At 41.5% G+C, this 23,186-nt stretch overlaps 1 protein-coding gene across 2 annotated transcripts; it reads right to left on the bottom strand.

Moving 5' to 3' along the window:
* Nucleotides 1-8: 8 nt before the first annotated feature.
* CTNNB1 (catenin beta 1) lies at nucleotides 9-22,990 on the bottom strand. 2 transcript variants are annotated; one of them, XM_086742851.1, is made up of 16 exons: nucleotides 22,737-22,988; nucleotides 8,351-8,411; nucleotides 7,639-7,866; nucleotides 7,247-7,500; nucleotides 6,919-7,157; nucleotides 6,632-6,833; nucleotides 6,153-6,297; nucleotides 5,660-5,763; nucleotides 5,233-5,571; nucleotides 4,818-4,976; nucleotides 3,718-3,837; nucleotides 3,426-3,576; nucleotides 3,213-3,334; nucleotides 2,052-2,112; nucleotides 1,075-1,295; nucleotides 9-782 (listed from the first exon to the last, which is right to left on the bottom strand). In XM_086742851.1, the coding sequence occupies exons 2-15, from the start codon at nucleotides 8,361-8,363 to the stop codon at nucleotides 1,087-1,089; spliced, it is 2,346 nt and encodes a 781-aa protein (XP_086598977.1). In that variant the 5' UTR covers nucleotides 8,364-8,411; nucleotides 22,737-22,988; the 3' UTR covers nucleotides 9-782; nucleotides 1,075-1,086. The 2 variants fall into 2 exon arrangements, with proteins under 2 accessions (XP_086598977.1, XP_086598978.1); XM_086742852.1 differs by lacking the exon at nucleotides 1,075-1,295 and having other exon boundaries at nucleotides 22,737-22,990.
* Nucleotides 22,991-23,186: the final 196 nt, after the last annotated feature.

Below are 23,186 nucleotides of genomic sequence, written 5' to 3'. Positions count from 1 at the left end.
ACACAGAGTGAATTAAAAGTTTACTTTAATTTTGAACAATTTTATAACTGCATTTTTCTCATGAAGCATCTGTATCACAGCAGGCTACAATAACTTTGGGATAAAAGGCAACTGGTAAACTGTCCAATACAAGGTTCCAAATAAACAGTTCTTACTGGCCCCTACCCAGACATATCCCAGATAAAGTTTTTGATCAAAAACATGAAATAGATCCACCTGCTTATTTTAAGCATATTAAAAAGGAAACTAATTGGACCATTTCTATTTGTCTAGTTTTTTATACAAAAAGGCTACACAATGTTACACTTTATTCAGAATACAGTTAGAGCGATTATGAATTAGTGTTCTACACCTTTACTCAATCCTTAAAAATTAGAAACTGCTGTAGCATATTCACTATAACTTAATACTACGAGAGACTTTAAAAAAAACTAACAACAATTACTGCAAAAAGAAAGGCTACTTCCAAAGCAAGCAAGGTCAGTACCATTACAGAGATTTAAAAAAAATAATAAATTTTTAACAAGCAAGGCTAGGGTTTGATAAATTCCATCTTGCAATTCATTCTTGTGCACTCTTTGTTTCTTGAATCACTCCCAAAATCCATTTGTATTATTACTCCTCGACCAAAAAGGACCAGAACAAAAAGTTTACTTCAATTGTTCCCATAGGAAACTCAGCTTGGTTAGTGTGTCAGGCACTTTCTGAGATACCAGCCCACCCCTCGAGCCCTCTCAGCAACTCTACAGGCCAATCAATGCAAATTCATTCAGATGATACAGCTGCAAAGAGAAAAAAGAAAACAGGTGTCACTGCTGCTGAGTAAAGCGCTGTGCTCACACATTAAAACTGCATGAAGCCAGTGCGCAAGACATTACAGTTAATTACTTCCACACTTCACCACAGAAGTCAGTTTGGAGTGTACTGATCATGTGTTTCCGGAGCGTGTATTCACTGTTCTGGCACACCGGGACCCGTCTGAGCCAATCCCTCCCTGCCAACCAAGTCCTCAGTCCAGTCATCTGTTTTTTCTCTTTTTGTTTTGTTTTTAAATTCAAGGTTGGAGCTTCTTACCTAAAGGATGATTTACAGGTCAGTATCGAACCAGGCCAACTGATTACTGTCACCTGGAGGCAGCCCATCCATAAGGTCCTGGGCATGGCCAAGATCTGGCAGACCATCAACTGGGTAGTCAGCACCAGGGTGGTGGCCACCCATTTCATGTTCCATCATAGGGTCCATACCCAAGGCATCCTGACCGTATCCGCCAGAGTGGAAAGAACGGTAGCTAGGATCTAAGAAAGTTAAAGGTGGCAGAGGGAAAAAAAAGCATAATGTTAACAGATGTTAGATGCATCAGAAGCTGCAAGTATCAGTGTGTGAGAAGATCTTTGTAGCCATCTAATTTTTTTTCTAGTTCAGCCAAGTTCAAAACAAATCTGTTGCCTGCCCTTAATGGCTATTCCATTGTTTGAAACAGCCTTCCAGTACGATTCTGCAGACAAAGCACACTGCAGTCAGAAGCACGAGCAGATTCCAGCCAAGCCATTAGTCTGCACAATCAACAGTACTAAAATTCAACAATACTGCAGCAAAACCAGGCTCCAGGACTGTAGACTTGCTTCTGAAAGACTAGTCAAAAATAGTTCAGAATCCTTAGGGATAGGCTTGCATTCAAGTCTATGGACACTTACAGACTAATACATTCAATACCAACTTTTGTTTTAAAGAAAAACTGCACTATTGGAATTGTCAAGCCCATTTGTAAAGGATTTTAAAAGATTTCTATAAACAACAGCTCAGCAGGAGATTCTCCCACAAGACTCAGACAAGAGACACCAGTTTTGCACGTTCATATGGCTCCCATTTCAGTGCTGCCAGTGGTGCTGCAGAAACTGCTTATTTGAACTGGCAGTTCGCCATCTGCCTGTCAGCTGGCAATACCTTGCTGAAGAGTAATTCACTCTTCACTCATTTGCAGTTCTCCTTTAAAATCTACAACTTGACTTCATCCAACTTAAGTTTAGTCAAAGGGAATGGAAGAGACCTACCGTCTGGGCGGTATCCAAGAGGTTCTCCCTGGGCACCAATATCAAGTCCGAGATCTGCTGTCTAAACGTACATAAAAAGTTAGAAGACTGTTTTAGTGTCAGGTCTTTGAGGTTTAAAAGTTTTGAAGTGTGCCCCAGATCCCTTTTTAGCAACTCTTCTGCGGTGAGCACTGCAGCACACTATTTCTGTGATCATGAAATCCAAAGATCCCTGGAAGCAGGGTTCTGTCTGGGAATGAAGACAGGGCAGGTCTAGGAACACTCCTCCTCAGGTCCACCTGCCCAGCTCCTGCAAGTCAGCTGTTCAGAGATTCCTGAGCCAGCAACAGAGCATTTAAGAGTTCTGAAGGGACCTCCCCCAGTTTGTCCAGTTACAGAAGTAACTGCCTGTCTGTAGTGTAATTGCGTAACTTCAACCTCGAAGCGACATTCTTTTAGTTTTTTTCCATACTACTGAGGTCAATAGAGATTTTAGGACAACAGAAATGTAAAAGCATTGAAACAGTACAAATCCAGGGCTACTGTCCTTTACTTTGTAAATACATGCATGGGAAGACAAGCTAGGCTCCTGAATCTTAAGGAATCTGGGGGAAGACAGAGACTTAGTGAAACCTTCCCTCTACCCCATGCACAGTTTGTTTTCACTGTGTAGCCCTGTAAGCATAAAAAAATATGTGTGCTAATCAGCCTGCAAACATATTCAGGTCTGAGAGCTCAGTTCTAAGGAGAACACTAATTGCATCCCCATCCCAAGATCCTCAGTCCTACATTGTTTGCTGGACAGAAGCCACACAGGATATGTTTTATGTTCATGCTTCCCTCATATCACTCGTGCCTCAGTTTTTGCGTTCAGAGTTCATTAGGTTCCAACAAGCAGCACAGAGATGCACAAGGTTCTTCTACACAGCTTTGCACACTAATGAACATAATGAGAATTATAAACTTTAGGAGCAGTAGAGAATGCTTCCTATCTGCAATAGAAGCAGCAGCTCTGAGGCTGCTTGCCACAGGTTCACTAAACATGAGAGAGTAAAGAAGGTACAGCCATGTGTAAGGCTCTGCCTGTGTCACTGATGGCCTCTACACTTCACCACTGGAAGAAGGGAGACTTGGAAGCAAGGTCTCCCCGCAAGGAACCATTGATACCAAGGCACAACTCACCTCGTTCCAAGCCATTGGCTCAGTCCGGAACAGAGAGCTTGTCAATTCAACTGAAAGTCGCTTCTTATAGTCTTGTGGTTTGTCCTCAGACATTCTGAACAGCACTGCAGCTGCGTATGTTGCTATCGAAAGAAAGAGTCAATTTAGTAGAGGTTGAGTCTTCTAGCAACTTTTCTAACACACATATGAAATCTGTCTTTTAAGTTCACTTACCAACACCCTCATTCCTAGAATGAAGCAGTTCTGTTAGAGGGGCAGTTGCACCTTCAGCTTCAATTGCTTCAGCTGCTTCCTTGTCTTGAGCCAGTTCACAAAGTACACCCGCAGCTACTCTCTGGATATTCTCAATGGGAGAGTACAACAACTGCAACCAAAACACAAGGGTTTCCTTAGCTCTTCTACTTGAAAGGAGCTCTTCACCACAATCTTAGCAGTTCTACCAAGGAAGCCTAAGAGCCATGTTACCAGTTTTTCTAGTAGGTACTAGCAGTGAGCTCTTGCTTACCTGCACAAATAGTGGAATGGTATTTAGACCCCTGATTACGATTCGATTATGAACATCACGTGCAAGAATATGCAGGGCTCCAGTGCAGCCCTCGACAATCTCTTCCATACGCACACCCTCCTAGTTAGGGGAAGAAAAGACACTTTTTGAAGTTGAGATATTGCATGCTGTCTTCTAAAATGACTGTAAAAGAGTTGATCACCCTGTAAACAAATCAACCAAACCTCTCCCCTGCACAACCCCTCTTCCCCCAACAGGGCTCATATCCACTATCTACCACTGACCTTCAAACTTAACAGCCCTGCTAGGGGTCAGCCCAGTTTATCCAACTAAATTCAGTAACTGAAGCAATCTCAGTGGGAACTCCTCCCAGTGTTCTCATTTTTATTTCAGTTCATTGTAATCTTCATGTCTGACAACACTGGCTTTTTTTTCCCCCAAGCTGGGTTAGCTTGACAGCTCACTAAGTTTAAAACAGTGATCATCAGTAACGAAAGAGGCCCCCTCCTGCCTCTGCAAGTATTAACTACGCTCCTGTACTAGCAGGCACTGCTTCCACTTGCCCATGCCAGTGCAACTTCCCCCTCTTTGTTAGTGTGCTTAACATGGCAAAAAAAATCAAGACTGATCTTGCCACACAGACATGGTACCTCGACAGGTAACAAGCACAGAGCCTCTCTAACTTCTCAGTAATTTTACAGCTCTAAGCACCCTTGAAAATATGCAATAAGCTGTGACAGCATTCTTAAACCCGTACTTCTGAGAAGGAGAGAGGCAGTTCTGATTTCCTGCTGGAGAACTACTTCCCTTGCCAGCATAGGCAAAACTGGTATTTCTGTGATCTGTAGTGTTCAGAATTACTACTCAAGAAGATCTTAGTGTAACAAGAACCAAGATTTTGGCATTCTTGTTTATTTAAGAAAAACTTCAGGTCTGCCAAGACAGAATTATCAGCACACACCACGAGAATAACATGAATTAGAGCAAATTATAAGACAACAACTATTTAGACCAAACAATACATGGCTGAGGCACACTGACAAAGGAGGAGTTCTGGAGACAAGTTTTACAGCTAACTTTACTTAGTGGTGGCTACTTACCACAAACTGCTGTTGTGTTCCACCCATAGAAGTACGTCGCTGGGTATCTTGATGTGCTCTAACCAGCAACTGAACTAGCCTTGGAATAGCACCTTGTTCACGTAGTGGGGCGTGGTTTGCAGGACAGAGAGCAAGATTGCGGATCAAACCAACAGTAGCCTGCAGCCAAGAAAGGGAGTGGGGAATAAAAGAGCGTGACAAGTGTGCTTGCTGTTAGTGATTTCTTTTTTCAATCAGTTGATCCAAAATGCTTAAATCTCTAACAGACAACTCTTAAAATTGCTCAGTTGAAGCAACTTTCCCATCACACAAATTACATTCCTCCAACAGCTTGGAAACAAAGTATTTTTCACAATTAAGATTATCTTGAAAAAGCACCAGTTTCCAGCACTGAAAGCTGTTAACTGTTATTTACCTTGATCAAAGGCCAGTGTGATGGTGGGTGCAACAGTTTAACCACCACTGGGAGTCCGTAATGGAGACGTACTGCATTTTGAGCCATCTCAGCTTCTTGATGTCTGCTGGTGAGGTGACGGAGCGCACAAATAGCAGGTTCTGTGATGTCTTCCCTGTCTCCAGCCCGAAGAACTGTGCGCACAAGAGCCTCAATGCCACCAACCTGGCACACCATCATCTTATTCTTGTAATTGTTGCAGGTAAGGTTAGAAAGGATGCCAGCAGCACAAGTCACAACATTAATATCATCTGATCCTAAAAGCTGAACAAGAGTTCCTAGAAGGCCTTCCATTCCCTCCTGCAAAAAAAGAGGGAAGAAAAATCTAGGCTCTCTCCTCTTCCACTATGTTGGCTTTTGATCCTGATCCCTTAGAAAAGCCATTTACCTGCTTTGTTGCAGCATCTGACAGATTTCTCAGAGTCCAGAGACAGTTCTGGACAAGACGCTGGCTTGGATCTGTGAGGTGGAGTCCCAAAGCTTGCATCCCACCTAGAAGATGGTACAGATTTGACACCATTACTCAGATGCTCATCCTGTGAACAGTCAGGTCCTTCTTAAAGTCTGTGTGTGTATCTCACAAGCTTCTGGATCTTTCTGGGCATTAGTATAATAATACAGCTAGGCTCTAACCATCCATCATATAGAAGAAAACCCTCAGAGATTCTTCTCGTGACACTGGGCCTTCTAAATATATCCATATTCTAAGGGGACCATTCTGACAATACTCAGCCATTAAGCCATCCAGCTAGCAACATAGTAGACTGATGGACCAATCCAAGTTCAATTTTTGATGCTGGCAGCTTCTGTTCTTGTGTGAAATGTCCTGATCCTGCAGTACCATATGACTTTTCAAGTTATCACGGGTACAAGGTACTTACCAGCTTCAACAATAGCAGGTTTGTTGCTGGAGCAGACTGACAACACCTTCAGCACCCTACTTGTGGTCCACAATAGCTTCTCATAAGTATAGGTCCTCATTATGTTTACTAGAGCCTGGGGTCCACCACTTGCCAGAATAATCAGCTGAAAGACAGCAAAAATAACACTTACTCTGTCACTTCCTGTGCATGACAGCAGGTAGTAATTGTTGCTGGCTTACACCTATCACAGGTTATGTATCTCTAAAAAACTGTTCACAGCTACTGGTCAGGTCTGTAAGTTTTGCAGTCTCACTATAAGCACGATGGCACTTCCGCAACATAATTCCAGTGTCCCTCACCTCTTACAAGGTCAGGACTGACTGCCAAAAGCCCAACAAGGCTGAAGCTTCAGAACAAGGAGGTCAATACACAGGAAGTGTCAGGCCATTCACAGCAAGCTTGCTTGTTTTAAGTGCTTCAATAGCAGAGGCACTTACCTTACTTTCTTGATTGCCATACGCTAAAATCTGAAGACAGTCTGTTGTGATGGCCAGGAATTTGACATTTGTCTTGTTGAGCAAGGCAACCATTTTCTGCAGCCCACCAGCTAGACGGACAGCCATTTTAGCTCCTTCCTGATGTAACAGGAGATTGTGAAGAGTTGTAATGGCATAGAACAGCACCGAGTCCACTGGGGACCTACAGAAGGGAAAAACCTCTTGAGTTCCTGCACCTACCAGTACTAACTAAAAAAACACACGTACTATCTTAGTAGTCCACATACCCAAGCATTTTAACCAAAGCAGGGATGCCTCCTGATTTGAAGATCGCCAACAAGCCTTCACGGTGATGTGAAAGGTTGTGTAGTGTACCTGCAGTACAACGGGCTGTTTCCACATCATTTGTATTTTGCATGGTACGTACAATAGCAGATACCATTTGAGGAGATCTCATAATAGCATGGCGAGATGCTTCCTTTTTGGATAACTGATGAACCATGACTGCAGCCTTGTTCACCACCACCTACAGAAATATTTGAAGAAGTCTTTTAGTTTTAAGATCATTGAAGAAGACCCACAAGCAAGGTGCACTGAGGCAAAGAAAACATTTACCTGGTCCTCATCATTCAACAGTTTGGTCAGTTCTGGGATTGCACGAGTTGCAAGTTCAGCATCATCTTGGTAGTTTATCAAATTCACAACAGCATGTTTTAACATCTGGGATGGCTCAGCCAGGCGTTGCACATTGGTTGGATGAGCAGCATCAAACTGCGTGGATGGGATCTGCATTCCTTCATCCAGTGTTTCAGGGAACATAGCTGCACGCACTCTTTGAGCTCTAGTCATTGCATACTGGCCATCGATATCTGAAAAACAAGATAAATCGTTCCCTCAAACTGGGAATAAAAAGCTCATCTTCTAGACTGGTAATAATTCAATATTTAGGTTTCTGTATTGTTCAGCTGCATGCCCTAAGCAAACAAGTGTACTAGAAAAGACCTTACCAGCAACTTGCTCCTGGGTAAAGGACTGAGAAAATCCCTGCTCCCACTCGTACAGGTGTTGTGTCGTGTCCACATCTTCCTCTTCAGGATTTCCCTTGCCACTCAAGGAGGGAGCAGTTGTTGTGGCACCGGAATGGATACCAGAGTCCAGATATGATTGTTGCTGCCAATGACTGACTGCTGCTTTTCTGTCTGGCTCCATTGCCATATCCAACTCCATCAAGTCAGCTGTAAGAAATCATTGTTGAACAATTAAGTTTAGTTCAATTACTCCAGTATGTATTAATCCGTCAAGAGATGACACAGATTTTAAATTAAAATAAACTGCTATAAACAACTACCTCAACCCAGCAGAAGTAGCACTGCAAGTGAGACAGCAGTTTTAAACTGAGACTTCACGTTGAACCAAATCCAACTAACAGGCAGAGCAATCACTGCTACTGTGACTGTCTTAGTCTCCTGCTTGAAGGTTCGCTTTTCCACATACTATGATTATGTACTTGACTGTACGTAAGAGACCCAAAATGCTTACGATGACAAACTTGTTTGCAGTTTTGAGTTCCAGTGTAAGGTATTAATTATGGTAGTAAAGCAGACATTATTCAGTCCAAGTGACTTTTAAAAGTTAAAGAAGGAGAGTAAGGAGCCAGTTTAACTGCTCTTTATTAGACCTGTTAGATTCTAGTAACAGAAATTGTGATGCATTATGTACCTTGGGTTGCCATGTCCCTTGTTGTGCTCCCAGAACTCTTTCCTGCTACCTTTCAGAGACCCTAAAAAGAGCAAGGTTAGAACTTATTAAACACTGATCAGAGCTAGTAAGACAAGGTTCATATTAGAACACTGGAATTGCAAACTAAGACTTCACACATCTTGCTATTTCATTACTGCAGTGAGTACATTCAAATGCTAATTAGCAAACCCCCATGAACAGAGACTCAAAAGAATTAAATGCATTGCCCAGACTTCTGCCAGACTCTCTGTAAGATATATTTTCCTCTTAAAGCTGCAAGAGAAAAAAAAAAAAAAAAAAAAAAGAATTGAAGACTGACTATGATAGAGCCATTTTCTACTTTTCTATCCTTACATAACTTGAAGTTCAGACATTAAATTCCACAGCTTGGACATGCCACAAAGACAAGGGCTAAATTCCTCATTTCCCTCAAACTACTCAAGATAATAGCAAAACTGTTTGATACAGGGCTACAACATGGATTTTCATGGGGAAAGCTGAAATAACTATTTAAGGCAAGCTGCTATTATTTCAGTGGTACAAAAACTACCTAAAGAGTTATAATTGAACCTCCTCCTTTACTCCTTTCCTGTACCACAAGAATAAAGGTTTCTTCCTACGCAAAATACTCTTCCTTGAAGTTAAACTGAAAATCGAGCCAGCCTTATAAACAAATGTTCTCCTTTAGTTGCACACATTAGGTCACCAAACTCACTTTTGTTTGGTGCAGAAAGCCAAGGCAACTGGGGGCAGAGGAGGCTAAAATATGATCAAATGCCCTATCAAAATCTTCAGCATGGACCTCCATTTGATACCACCAAGCAGTACAGAAGTATTTGTACCATGTCTTATCCATCTCTTCATTAACCCAGAAAGAGAAATTCAAGGCTACAGCTTCTCAACAGATAACTCAAAGCTGTCATACTTTTATTTCATTTGCTCCCCTTCCCCCCACAGTCTAATGCTGTTTTCAGTGCAGACACAGAGCTGGTGACAGCCTATTCTGGGAGCTAGCCAAGCAGAAACATTTGCAGTGGTAACTAGTGCAGTGAGCAAAACCATCTCTTCCCAGCAATCAGCTTTCAGTGTGCCGTTAGGTGTTAGAGCTATGCTGATCAAAACATTCCTAGACAATGAAGTAAAAGCAAGCCACTAATCTCTTTAAAGGACAGGTTTGCAGTACTGTGTCAGGAGAACAAAGTCAGTTTGACGCTGTATTTGTGTAAAGACAGATTTCCCAGTTTAAGAGTTTCATTCAGGAGTAGCTTTTAGAAAATCATAACGGAACAGAAAACAGGCCTGCAGTTTTTAAGAGTCTCACTCAATAGGTTAGGCAACTCTGAGGCAAGCTTGTATTTCACTGTCTCTGAGCCAGCTGCAGGATACTCCAGCAGCTCCTGAGCAAACTCGTTACTTTGCTGTACAAATGCCAGCGCTGTTTGTCCTGACTCTGCACTCCCACAACTTTTGGCAGCAACCCTTCCCTGGCTCTTATAAAATGGACAGTAGATCTGCATCTGTAGCAAATAAGCAGCATTGAGCTGATTTAAGACATAACACAACATACAGTACATTTAGGTCTCTAAACTGGTTCTACTCCACAGCCTGGGAAAGACTGGCCAACTCTGTCTAGTCCTCACAATCTGCATGGAGGATACATTTACAATACAAACAATTTTTCGAGTCACTTGAACACTGGATTCTTGCACCATGGTGCTAGGACTTTGGGAATAGCAGTGGCAATGGGAAGGAAAAACTAAGTCATACTGCCAGTCCACCATTAACAGAAAAATTCCCCTGAGTATCTAAGTTGGAGGAAGTGCCTATACAAAAGCTTGATAGCTCCCTGCAGGTCTTACACATTATTTTGTCAGCCCCACTAACACCTTCCAAACGAAAGAAGTTGAATAGCACTAAAAGTAAAATTTGTGTCTTTGCTCCTCCTAGTCCTCACTGTAAGTCAGATGCAACATTTACAATAGAAAACTGGGCAAGATCTCACTGCTATATGCAATTTGTAATATGCTTAGCACAAAAGAAGATCTATTTTTTATTGTAACCTTTGTTGTCTCCACCTATCAGGAGGCTGCTAATAAAGATGATGACCAAACTAGTTTTGAAGGTAACGTACTGGTAGATGAACCAGCCAAGAGCATTAACTAAGCTTTGAGATATTTACTACCACCTGAAATTCAAATATGCAATACGGGGCTTGGGAACAATGCTTGTATCCTTCCACTGTTGAATTCTGCACGAATGAAGACTACAGCCTACAGCAACTACAGCAACTGCACTCTGAAACAGTTGTTTCAATTTCAGCAGCCTGAAGAGATCAGATCATACTATTTGGTACAATCCAACAGACCACACTAGCCACTGAACTGGAACATTATTCCAAAATAAAGCTGAAGAGTATCTACAAAACAGCAGTAAAAAATACAGAATTAAGTGTCCAGAACTCCATTATCAGTCAGAAGTGTCTTTGAAATACAGACTTTAGATCAGCCTGCTAGCTGCACATGAAAATTTCTAACATCCTAATCTGCATTTCATACCCCTGTAACCCCCTAGCAGTAACAGGTATCATCTTTTTTATTTAGATGGGAAATTGGTTTTAGTCCTAAGAGCTCAAAATAACTGTAGACTAAAGGTAGCTAGAGGAAAGGAGTATGTTCTGTTTGGTTTTAGGGTTTCTGTAACTGACCATTCTCCCATATTTTCCTCCTCATTCTCTTCCCATTTTACAAGCGGATAAACTGACTCCAGACAAGTTGCTGACTTGTCTTCATGTCTGTCACTGATGAAGTTAACTGCTACACTTCCAAAGGGAGCAACAAACCCAGACTAGGTACAAATGTTTGTGCTGTTCATTTTCCTGACATAAACTGGATCAATAGGTGCAGAGTGGGGGACTGGAAACAAAACAAAACCCCCACAAACATGCTAGGATAATTAAGCTTGTAGTCTTCAACCATGAAGCACATACCAGCTTCTTTAAATCAAGCTCCTATTCAAATTTATTGGAGGATATGACTAGTGAACATTACATTGTCAAGCTCAGTAATGCAGACCTTAACCATCAGGAAGAGACAGAAGGACTCAGTATACTTTATAAACAAACTTTAGGCTAACAGCAAACTTCTTTAAGACTCTATTTTTAAAAGACTATCTGCTACTCAGATCAAGTCTGAATTTTGATAAATGTTACATTATACAGAAGTTCGTACAAAAGTACTGCCAAGAGTTATGAGACAACTTCTTTAAAAACTTCCTCCTCCTCCACGACACTATTCACTTGTTTAGCAAGGTTTAGCAAACATGATCAGCTTTGGGTTTAAATAGAGGTTTTTAAAAAAATAGATATTAAATTTATTATATGAAGAACAATGCAAGACATCACACCAGGATGTATGGTGTACCATCAGCCCCAATCTTATATTTGAAATCTTAAAAACTGAGGAAAACAGTTTTGCAAGCTTAGCAAGCTTAAGAGCTGTTAATTTCAAGTTACTAGAGAAGACAATTAAAATGTCTTGTTTCTCAAAGGAATGAAAGAGGATGAGTATTTTCATGATGAATAAAACCATAGTTATCAACTTTGGATTTTGGAGAAGAGTTAGGCACACACCAAAGGAAGTCAACAAGCTATAGCATTTCTCAAATCTGAACAGTAATTCTGAACAGCTTCAGTAAAACCTAGGTAAATTTCTTGCTGAAGCTGTTAAACTCTGTTAGGACACAGAGCACAATGAATTGTTTACTTCTACTCTGTCTTACAGAGGATAAGAACTATGAGAATAGCCTATCTAGGGGGGTGAATATCAGCCTGACATTTACCTGCCTGGTATATCAAGACTACAGCACATTTGCACTTGCAGTTTATCTAAGATAAACTCTTTTTCATTGTCAGCTAAGCCACTTTGTTAGCCTATGAAACAGCTCATATTTGCAGCTTGTATTAAATAAAAAAATGTATCTGTCTTCTTTCAAGGTTACTACCTTAATCTTAATAGAATCTCCTCATTAACTGACTCAAGATTACACCTGACCAATATGATAAGCAGTTTCCCTCCTCTTCGTAAAGCAAGTCAAAGTTTGCAAGTCTTCCAGAAACCTTTTGCTTGAGAGCAGTATGTTATTAAATCTTGTATGAGAAATGAAGACTGACACAGCCAATCACTGATCTGTTTAAAGATCTACTGGCCACGTTTTCATAGGTTTCTCTGTCTCGCCTGGTACAGGCCAAACAACCGCATCTTTAAATTCACCATTGGTGCTGAATGCACATTTTCTTAGGTAGAACAAGCAGCTCTTAATCTTCTTATGACAGTTACAGCAGTTAAAAACGTGGATCGTCTACATACAAATGAAGATAAGTACATATACCAGAAAACAGTTTTTCTCCAAGTGCTCAGAAGCTATTGCAACCACTACCAAGGTGCTACTGGAAGCATTCTTTGCGTCTAATTTCATAACTGTTCTTGTCTCAGGCAGCTGCCTGCTTATGATGTTGCCTGTTTATCTGCTTTACAAAGTCAGCAGCCAAAATATACAGGCAACATCAGTTCCACAACTAGTAACATCTGATAATTACAGCACTCACTCCTATACCCAAGAACAAAAAGATAAGAACTTAGTGTAGCAGAAGCTTCCTAATTAACCTTAGTTTTCAAGTGGAGATTTGGGAATGTGTGAAATAAATTAAGTTAAGGATTTTTAAATTTAAAAAATCCTTTTATCCGGGAAGTTGTTATTCTGTTTTCTAGAAAAGGAAGCTGGGGGGAATCATTTAAGTAAGACAATACTGATAGTGGAAACATCAAAGAAGCTTTCAGGGTGTATAAGCTCTTTCAGGCATGAGTGGCTGACCTGCCGCCTCAAGCAATTTTTGGTCTAACCTACCCCACAGGTATAACCACTCTTGCAACAAGCAAGCCTACATCTACTTCATTTACTCTTATGAAGACATGATCCAACTGAGGTAGTAACTTTTATATTCATTAGTGATAGCACTAAAATGATTAACAGGAAGCCTAAAAAAGTTGAGTTATCTTCCTTCCTTCAAAGAGGGAAGCCTGTAATCAGTTTATGCCTGCCTACTAACTACTTCCCTGCTACCTCCAAAGGAAAAGCCAAAAGTCTTAGCCTAGCAGAAAAAAAAAACCAAAAAAACCAACAACCTAAGAAGTGAGGATTGTCAGTTGCCCTGTAGGTCTCCATTTAGGAAACTTTCATTTTGTATCTTCAACAGTTAAACAAGTTCAAGAATTTTTACCACCAGAAATCTGTTTTAAACTTATTTCTTATCCAAAATTATTCCTTATCCAAATAGGGATCAAGTCCTCTTCTCCTATATCCTCCCAGATATTCCAAACAAAACTTAACTCTGAGGATTTTTGTCTGGTTTCTATTGAGCTCTGGGGTAAAGCATGCTTTGGAGGCAATTTTGGAGGTTCTTTATGTATCAGATGCTTCTGCAAGATTAGTGAGAAGTCCTGAAAGTACAAGTTGTGTTGTGTCTTTTAAGGTATTTTAGAAGCTTGCTGTAGCAATAACAGTTGGGGTTTACAATTTTTCTACACAATGAACACAATGTACTTTATTTCAAAGAAGGAACAGGTAACGTGATTGAGTTTCACTTTGAAGACTTGTATTTTAAAAAATTTATTTCTTTTTGTACAAAAAGTACCACACAGGATTAAATACAATAATTTTCCTTAAATTAATTCCATATCCACAAAACAAGTACTGAACAGCATTCCCATAATCTGTCTAAAGTAGCACCATCTGTAGTCCTCAGTCACTTTGTCGATTCTGTAAAGAACAGCTGCATGCAGTGAGTGGAGAATATTTTGAAGTTATATACAAGCATTATAGAGCCGTGATTATTGTCAAATTAGTCACTCACCAGTAATGACTTCTAGATTAAGAAATTCAGTTTTTCAAATCCTTCCTCACACTAACAGTTTAAGGACCTGGATCGACAAAAAATACTATGAAACTCATTGAAAAATCAGCTCTCAAATAATGGTTCAGGGCTGCAAATTATCCCATTAAGCAAAGCAATGGACCACTTAGATAATTTTGGAGGCAGTAAAGTGAAGGTTTACCTCATCATCTATACCAGGAACCAGAATATAAAACTTGTGATTGTTCATATTAATGTCAGGCTTCCTTCAGTTTTCAGCAGGTTGATACTGGGTAAAAACATCTTGTCAGAGGCCATCTGAAGATCTCTTAAGTAAATGGAAGTAACTTACAGAGTATGTAACACCGAAAGGAAACAAGCCAAACCATACAAAAACCAGTCAAAACACATGCTGTTTTTTCCCAACTCTAAAAGGAAAACACACCATGGGTTTTCACAGCTCTTGAACATTTCTATCTTCTTTCAGGTTAGATGATAGAAACTCATCTGTAGCCTTCACTACCACCTCAGAAGAAATGCCACTGCAAGAGATAGAGCAGCTTTACTATATTTAAGTGCTGTACTAAGATGCAGCAACCTCAACTGAAAACTAAGAGCTACCAGTTGTAACAGGAATCTTAACCTGCATGCCACAGCATGCACCTATACCGAAGTCCAGCTTACTCATCCTAGATTGCAACAGAACTCATTCATAAACTTTGACTCATGACAAAACTGCCCTGGTGATTTTCTCAAGCCACATTTGCTTAACATTGTTCCTGCCAACCACTAAGTTATAAACTCCAGTGATAAACTCAGCATCCTATGTAATACATCCTGCTCGTATTTATCCAAGCTAGAGTACTTCAGATAATACATTTTACTTATACCTGCAGAAAGGCAGAAGATGCCTTGCAAACAGCAACGTGTTCTATTTTAGATTTAGCTAATCAGATCACATTAACTCTGAACCCAGAATATGCAACAGTCTTAAATTGTTCTTTAGAATCTTAATAACAAGACCTGAAAGTCTGTTTCTCCTATCAAACATTAGGAAATTAAGAAGTCTAAATAGTAGCTGCTTAACTGACCTTTTTCAAAGGTTAAAACATTGCAACTTCCAAGTTTCAAATATCCCCAAATATATACTGAAAGAGGCAAACTATCTCAGATAATCCACAGATTTAAGTGGAAGAGGGGTATTTGACAGCACACACCCAAGTCCACCAGCGCTCACACCTTACCTCTGCTTCCAGCCACTGTTTTTTGCTGCTTCGTTTCTACTTCATTTTTTCCTTTAGACATCTCAGTTTGCTATTACATCAACTGTTCTGGCTTTTCAGCCTTTGTCTCTTGCCTTAGAAGTTACCTAAAAATTCATTTCCATAACACGAAGGCAGAAGAGCCTCCCTACACTAGCTTTTTAAAGTTTTGTTTTATAAGAGTTCATTTGATGCCACATCACAAAATAAAAGTGTTATGCCTGTCTATTTTCAGTCACCTCAGCAATCTAAGGCCAATTAAGAGCACAGAGTAGAGTTTCTATTCACATGCTCATTACCTAAAGCAAACAGCATGCAAATATTTCTGTTCTTGCTAGACTTCTCTAAGAAAGTTGATTACAACTGCTTAATGGAACTGAAGTGCACGCATCTGGTAGTCTTGACTAGACTTAAACACTGGGTTAGCTGTATTAAGAGGATTTATTCCTCAAAAAGTGTCAGTGAAGGAAAGACAGGTTACAAGGACAGAAAACGAGGCTCATCTTTGAATCCAGGTAGCCTAGGCACACATAGGAGAGGGGAGAGAAAAGGGCCACAAGAACTTTACAACACAGGTCTAAGGCTCCATTCTACCACACTTCACTTTCATTAGGACTGGAGCACTCTGAAGTGTTCCGATACTACAGGCCAGTCACCTGTTTTAGCCTCCCCTTCCTCCCAGAAGGGGCAGCAGGCTAGTAAAGAACCACACTTCCTAGCCAGCTTGCCAAATGACCAACTGTGACAACTCATGAAGTCTGAAGTGCAGTTGAGACTATAATCTAATAAGATCCACATTTTGTTTTGCTCACCTTAAGTACAGAATGCCACCCAGAACACAGGTAGTTTTAATCAATCACTGAGGAGCAACCTCAGCCACTGACAGAAAGTTCAGGTAATGAAATGTATCAGAAATGGACTTCTGTGAGCTTTCACTGCCAGACTGGCTATCTTTCAGTTGCAGGCATTGAGTGTCGCTGAAACACAGCAATTCGAGCAACTAATAGAGCATTTAGGCTTTACCAGCTTGTGCAATTAGTCAGGGTCTTCACAAGTTCTAAGGTTTAAGTTTTAAAAACAACCCATTAGAAGTTTCAGTAAAGCAACAGTTAACATTGGTCTGAGCACCATGGTCAGCCAAATACTTGAGATAACTAATCTATAAAATGATGAGAACGTGGAGGAGAATTCACAACAGCACAGTTCACCTGGGCATTGATCTGCACAATCATTTTAAGGTTTGAACTTTCAAGCTTCACAACCTGCCAGGAAGCCTCCCCAAAAGTGGAGCTGGCAGTTACCATATAAAGGTTCTCCAATACCTTTGATGCACAGGATTTCACTCTTTTGGACATTCTAGAGAAACTTTGGTGGAATTTACATGTTGTTATGCCACCTAGAGATGTCAAAACACACTTTGTAACAGTTACCTACCACCATAATTTCTTACAGCTATCAGTGGTGCCCTACAGAATTTTGTTTGATGCTGACCAGAGCCTAAGGCAGCCATAGTCACATGGCTGGGCATACTACACAATGTGTAAAGACCACACCTTTTCACATAGTCCCATACTCTTTGCTACTCAAAAGCATACTTATACTAAAAAGTATCTGAAGTTTCACAGCACTGGATCTTATCACTTGAGAGAAGTTACAGTGTTTGAATCCACAGCTCAATTATTTTGCCCTTTATCTAGAGAAATATGCAGGAGCAGCAAGAGGTCTGTCACAATCCTTTATATTCAAACATCACCGGCAAGTATACCAGCAGCTTCTAACAAAATATGCAAACAAAACAAAGTGATATTCTCTAAGACAGCTACGCTTTCTGCTGTAGGTATTTTTTGTCCTCTACAGAAGTCTCTAGTTGTTTCCAAGAGCTGTAAGCAGCACCTGTGCTCAAGCTGACAGAGAAATTACCAGGTCATGTTTGTAAGTAATGGTTTAAGAGAGCTTTTCACTGGCAGGTATACTGCAACACTAACTAAATCTATCACTTTATTAGTAGGCAAGATTGTTTTCAAGTACCAACATCTCCTTCTTCACTAAGAAAGGAGTCTCTGGTAATCTTAACATTTAAGATGAGATGTGAGGAACTGCTTCAACTATTGATCAGATGTTACACATCCAGCTTGAGAACCAAAGTAATAATCTTCATATTATGTACATATTAATTACTCAACAGCAGTTTGCAGCTCAGTATTAAAGCACTGGTATGACAGTTTCAAGTTTATGAACATGCATTAAGTTCATAACAAGATTATCAACCCAATTACTCTTAAGTCTTAATTGTTTTGACCAACTAAGCACCACCAACTCATGTAAGCAACCTCAAAACAGTTACAAAGTCACTTCTGTTCAGCAATGGGTTTACTTTGAGATCTTCTGATTACCAGCAAGCATTTCCAATTAGGGTTTCATGCAGCATTCATTATGTTTTAGTATTTTCATGGCTGGGCAAAACACTAAGAACAGTCTTGTTATTATTACCACAGCTTAGAAAGCTATTACCTCTTATTTGCAGGACACAGTTATGCTAACTCCTGCCTTTCTCAGTTAGGAATGAGCTAGTGTTTCTATCCAAGGTTTAGTTTGCCAGCAGTACTCACCTAATCAACTTGCACTGATTTGCAGGTTTTTGTTCATGTGCCCCTACTTTCACTGAGCAAGATGTCTGCAGCAGAGATGGCAGTAGCCGGAATCAAACATCATTCTTTACTCTTACCTAGCAGCACACACGCTGCCCTCACAACCATTTAGAAATACCCTATGAGAACTTAAACAAATATTATACCACATTTCATTTAACGCTAATAAAGTTCATCAACAAACCACTATCAGCCCTCAAGCTTCCTGTCCAGTTAGTTTTAAGTATCAAAATGGTTTAATGGTTCTGCAGTCATTTATCATGATCATGTACTTCACTAACAAGAAGGCTGACAGTCACTGTATTACAGAAGTATCTTTCCCTCCTGTCTGTATAGAACTTACACACCCATTTCCACTCTAATACAGCAACTATTTAGCAAACAACCTCCCTTCCAAACCAAAAAGTATCTAACTATAATCTAGTTTCTTCTTAGGCAGCAACCATGTAGCCAGCCCTTAACAGGGATGTTAAACATTAATCTCCATGGTTTAAGAAACCAGAGTGATTAGTCATAATTGTACTGACAGTAATGAAATACCTACGAATCTGAAAGTGTCTGCCCCTGCCTGTCTGTCAGAATAACTATGTATTTACAACAAGACATACCGACACCCCAAAAAGCACTGTTTAAGCAACAAACATGCTAATGAAGTCTGAAACTATGTTTCTTCAACTCACTTTTAATTAAGTGAAACTGACAAGGCAACAGTATTTCAGCACCTTTAGGATGTTAAGGTTTCTGGCCACTGGAGGGCACCTGAATTGTTGCCAGGACAATACAGAACTACTCGCTACAGCTGCTGCAGAGTTGGTAAACTTCTCCAATTTATACAAGTCTACTTAGCACAGCAAGTCAGCCTAGAAATGCTAGTTCCAGCAAATATACTTAGTGCATGCTGTGCATCTGTCAACTTCAGTAAGATCCTGCTAGCTCATACTACCTTTTTAAAAGCAGCAACCTAGAATACCATATTAACTCTTTCAAAGTTTAAGGGAATTAATTCATTCCTTAAACAAGGCTCCAGAGTTGATTTAGTATTAAGTAATAGAGCAAGTACTTTACTTCTGCAATACTAATCCAGTCAGTGTACATTGTTTCCTAAAGCAACTTGAAGCATTACAGAAAAGTTCTTCTGTGATAAAAGCTGTAAAGCAACATCTACATCCATACTTCCCAAGGCAACAAAAGCATTGGACATTTGCTTTCACATCAGAGTTAACAGATTAATGTGGCAGGTTAAGCTACACATATACATTTCACCTGCTCACCTTACCAATTTGATGTTCCATATTGACAGAAATGCCAGAATTAGACTTCCATTAGTTTTCTCCTTTGCAATTGAAGTTACCTGTCAGTGCAAAAAATTTTTCTGACTCCTTTCATCTCATGAGAGGCAACATGGGCCACATAACACTAGCATATTATGACATTATCCTCTTGGACTAAAGTCTGATCACAGACTACAACAAGTTTTACCTTGGAATCAAGTGCCAGAAATGGCTATTAAGAGCTAACCACTGTCAGGCTACCTTATGTTGGCAAGTCTAACAAATTCAGTTGGTGCCTAACATCAAAGCACCCCCAAAACAAGTCTTCCAATGCTTACCTAGAAAGTCAGCAATACTGCCGTGCCCATCTGACCAGAATAATAATTTTATCTAAAGGGACAAGAAAAGTCACATGCAATACTTACTGCCAAGGAGCTTGCAGAATTTTGCAAAGTTAATGCAGTGCCATTTCCAAGTGACCACATATTCACCCAGCAAGGTAGGGGGCTCAGAGCTTGCAAATGTGTGCTGTGACAACCCAAGAGCAAGTCCCAACTGCCTGCAACAGTTTCTCACAAAGTTTTATCAGGCTTCATGAAGTTCGATGTTCAAGATAAGTAAGGTCAGTCCTGATTTTCCTGCCATGGTATGCAGCCTACCAGAGTCACAGAACAAGTTCTGCTGCAAGCAACTGCATGATCACCACAATCCTGGCATTACCAGCTTTAACTACAAATTAACATGAGTGATTTTGATTACTGCTGTATTTGCACACTAGTCTGCCTACTTGACAGTACTTTGCAGTAACAGCCTTATTGTTCACGAGTTCCAGACTGCACATTCAGACTTCAGTTTATAAGACTGAAGCTTACAATAGCCATGTTTCCTGCTCCATTCTTGCTACTTCCCTTTCTACCCCTCAGAATACTGCAAGGTTAGTTTAGAAGGTCACTAGTACTAACTTGTGGTCTTTACATCTGAATTAACCTTCTCAAGTATTGTGTTCCAAAGGGTTAAACTTGAGGTTTTGGTGATGTTAAGTCATGAAAGACCAACATCCGTTTCACAAAGTATGTCTGAAGGGCAACCAGATTTCACAGCCAAGATTTGATAAGCCAGTTACCAACAGAGCACACAGTTAAAGCAAAACACTACTGTTCATAGAAGAGTATGTCAAGTAAGAAGCCCAGCCTATTTATTGCTTCAGCAAGAAAAAGGAAGCTTGGTTTACTAAGAAGGTAACACAACATGTTAAGAAGTGACTTTTCCAATCAAGCTTTACTTTGTATTAAATCCTTGCTTTTAGAAGCTATTGTGCATTGCATTGTCCTTTCCATCAACATGTTTTCACTTGTAGCCCTGTAGACTCTTTGAAATGATCAGCCATACAGACCAACATGAACATTCCCACGCATATCAGTTTATACCTAAACAGAAAATATCTGAAGTAATAGCCAAGCAAATATGACATTTCTTTAGAATAATCCCAGACTGGCAACACACTCAATACGGTTTTATACTGAATGCTGAACTTAGAAAGCCTTAAAGCCTTGTCTGAACACTTAAATAGCCTCACTTTCAACAGTACCATTAAGCAATCAACACAGTAGCCACATGTCTGCAGCTGTCAGCACCTTTTACTAAAAAGTGTAATATTAACATTGGGTTCCTCAACCATCAATTACTGAAATTCATATTATAACTTGGTGCAATAAACTCCAGTAAGTTTTGACCTTTGCTGTTTGAAAGCCTTGCAATAATACCTTTTGTCACTCAGCAGCAAAACCATTATTGGCAAGTTACTCTAGCATGTCTGAACTTAAAATCAAGAAAACCCCTACACTCTTTCAGGCAGTTCTCTCTTTTTTGCCTTTACTATAGTCTCAGCACATAAAGCTCCTGTTTTACTAAAACCCCTCCTTGATTTCCATCCATCGACCTCAGCATACCAGCCCAGCCTCTTTCCATTCACCACTTGCATACTTTGGGGGATGGGAGGACCACAGATGTCTGGAATATACAGAGTGTCAGAACAATGGCTGCTCCATGAGAAAGAGATCAAGAAGAAGTAACTGATTACAAAGATCAACATTGCTATTCCTAGAGTCACAAGTTGCCCATAGTACCTTCACAGCCTGTCCTTTCTTCCCAGAAGGGATAGCCTTCAGTAGAGATTTTTGGAATGTGATTCAAAAAGAAGTGGCACGATGTCCTAAATCAAGTTTTAGCTAGTGAAGAATTAAAGGTTTTGCTAGATTTAAGAAAACTCGCTGTCCCAGGAGCATTTGATCATGCACAAGAGAACTGAACTAAGCTTTTCAGGGAAAAAAACACCCGCATACACATCTGGAGCTCCCTGTTCCACAGGAAATCAGAAACAAGTGATCTGTATCCTACTAGGACTAACAGCAAGTTGCTCCACAGATCTCAGAAGTGCGGTAGTTTGAGAGGCTGGAGTCGTCGTCGGCCCCGGGAAGCGGAAGGCGCTTCCCCTTGCAGCGTGCGAGCCCCCACGCCGCCCGAGTCATTCGCTACAAGGCGCTGGCAACGTGGGTGTTAAAAACTTAATTTGATTGCTCTCAGCTCCGGGGAGCTTCATTTCGGTGACACCCAGGAGAAACATAACCTCTCCAGCAAATACGCACGCAACTAACACCGAAAACCCATAAGGTAACAGATTAGTTATCTCCCGCTGACTGCGCTGACCGTGATTAGTTAATTATCTTCGGTAGAAGTAAACCCGTCCCCTGCTCTCTTCCCCCTCCTATCACCAAAGGTGGTCGGCAGCCCACCAGAAAGTCAGTACCTCCTCCCCCTCCGAAAAAAAAAAAAAAAAAAAAAAAAAAAAAAAAAAAAAAAAAAAGCGCACCAAAGTCCCCCAACCTCCAGAGCAGAGACCCCCGGAGACCCAGGCGGCCGAGCCGAGCCTCCCCCTGCGAACCCGAGCAGCCGCCCGCCGGCCCGGCTTCCCAAGAGACACCTCGGGAGCTGCAGCTGCCGCCTCCCGCAGCCACGCAGCTGTCCGGACCTCCCAAAACAAGAGCCCTTTCCTCCTTTCCTGCCTCCCCCCCTCCTCTCTCCCACCCCCACTCCCACCCAGGCAGCGCCCCCCCTCCTTCCCGCCTCGGCGCCGGGCACACCCTGGACCCCACAACTGCTACGGGACGCAGCGCCCGCTCCCGCCCGCCCCGGAGCGCCGGCCACCGCTGAGAGTCGGGAGGGGATGACCCGGCCCGAGCTCGCCCCAAGCTCCCCACGGGAGAAAGTGGCACTAACGTTGCAGGGAAGCGAGAGCGCAGGGTTCCCCCGGGCTCCGGCTGCTGCCGCCCGGGCGATCCCAGTCCGGTCCGTCTTTCCTTCCTTGTCCTAGTGCCTCCTCCTTCTCGCTGATGGCGGAATCCCCGCCGCTGCCTCCCGGGTGGCGACCGTACGGAGCGGTGGTGTTAGTCCCCCCTCACCCCGAACGCCGCTGCTCCCACCGCCGAACCGAGCGAGAGGCTTAAAATGGCGGCGCTCACAAGGAGCTTCTTATAGTGAGCGCCGCGCTCGGCTGTATCCTGCCGCCGCGGCCGGGCCCAGCACGCAACATTCCACAGGCGCCCAGCGCACAGGGCAGGGGGAGGAGAAATAGTGCCCGGCTCCCAGGGCGGAGGGAGACGGAGAGCGGCGGCCGCGGCGGAGGAGGAGGAGGGAAGAGGCTGGGAGCTGAGGGGGAAAGGCCGTGGC

The sequence above is a fragment of the Chlamydotis macqueenii genome, chromosome 2, assembly GCF_036417535.1.
Source record: "Chlamydotis macqueenii isolate bChlMac1 chromosome 2, bChlMac1.mat, whole genome shotgun sequence".
NCBI classification, from domain to species: Eukaryota; Metazoa; Chordata; class Aves; order Otidiformes; family Otididae; genus Chlamydotis; species Chlamydotis macqueenii.
Note: the sequence above shows the minus strand (reverse complement) of the source record. Positions and strands in the feature narration are given on the sequence as shown.